At 44.2% G+C, this 645-nt stretch overlaps 1 protein-coding gene across 1 annotated transcript; it reads left to right on the plus strand.

Moving 5' to 3' along the window:
• Window positions 1-40: 40 nt before the first annotated feature.
• Window positions 41-643, plus strand: TM35_001271020 (uncharacterized protein; the record flags this gene model as incomplete). Its single annotated transcript, XM_029031826.1, has 1 exon — window positions 41-643. A coding segment is annotated over one exon (603 nt), but the record flags the coding sequence as incomplete, so codon positions are not given.
• Between the last annotated feature and the right edge of the window lie 2 nt (window positions 644-645).

Below are 645 nucleotides of genomic sequence, written 5' to 3' on the forward strand. Positions count from 1 at the left end.
TATAAAGGCCCAGGGTGGTCATGGTGTTGGCCAACATGATGTGCCTCCTGAAGCTAATAAGCTTGCGAAACATCCTGACGAATCCCCGGATAATACTAAACGTGATAGTGGTGTTTCGGAGGGTGAGAAGGAGTTGGAAGAAAATAAGCAAAAGGAGTTGAAAGGAGAGTCGGGTGACAGATCAAAAGGTCAAAGTCGTGGGAATGAAAGTCAACCAGAACCTGCTGTATCTCATTCTCGTACTGTACAAGATGTAAGTATAAAAAAGCCTAGTCAGTTGACAGAGCAAACAGAGAATACTCAGAAGCAGCCAGTATCCAGTAGGTCAGGTGAGAGGAGAACTGAGGGGCAACAAGAACAGATAAAGGGAACCACACACGGTCCTCAACAAGATAATCACAATACAGAACCAAATACCACAGGTACAACAAGTACTGACTCCCACGTTACTGCTGACTCAAAACCACATCCTACTACAGATGCATCACCTAGTGAAACAACTCAATCTGGTCTATCTACTGATGATTCAAACACACTAAATAACACGAGCACAGAGCCCAACAGTACCACTGATAATGTGACAACTATAGAGAATGAATCAACAACTGGTGTCAACACTGTGGGTGCATCAGCAGAAGGGAACAC

This window comes from Trypanosoma theileri (genome assembly GCF_002087225.1).
Source record: "Trypanosoma theileri isolate Edinburgh chromosome Unknown TM35_Tth_127_V1, whole genome shotgun sequence".
NCBI lineage: Eukaryota > Euglenozoa > Kinetoplastea > Trypanosomatida > Trypanosomatidae > Trypanosoma > Trypanosoma theileri.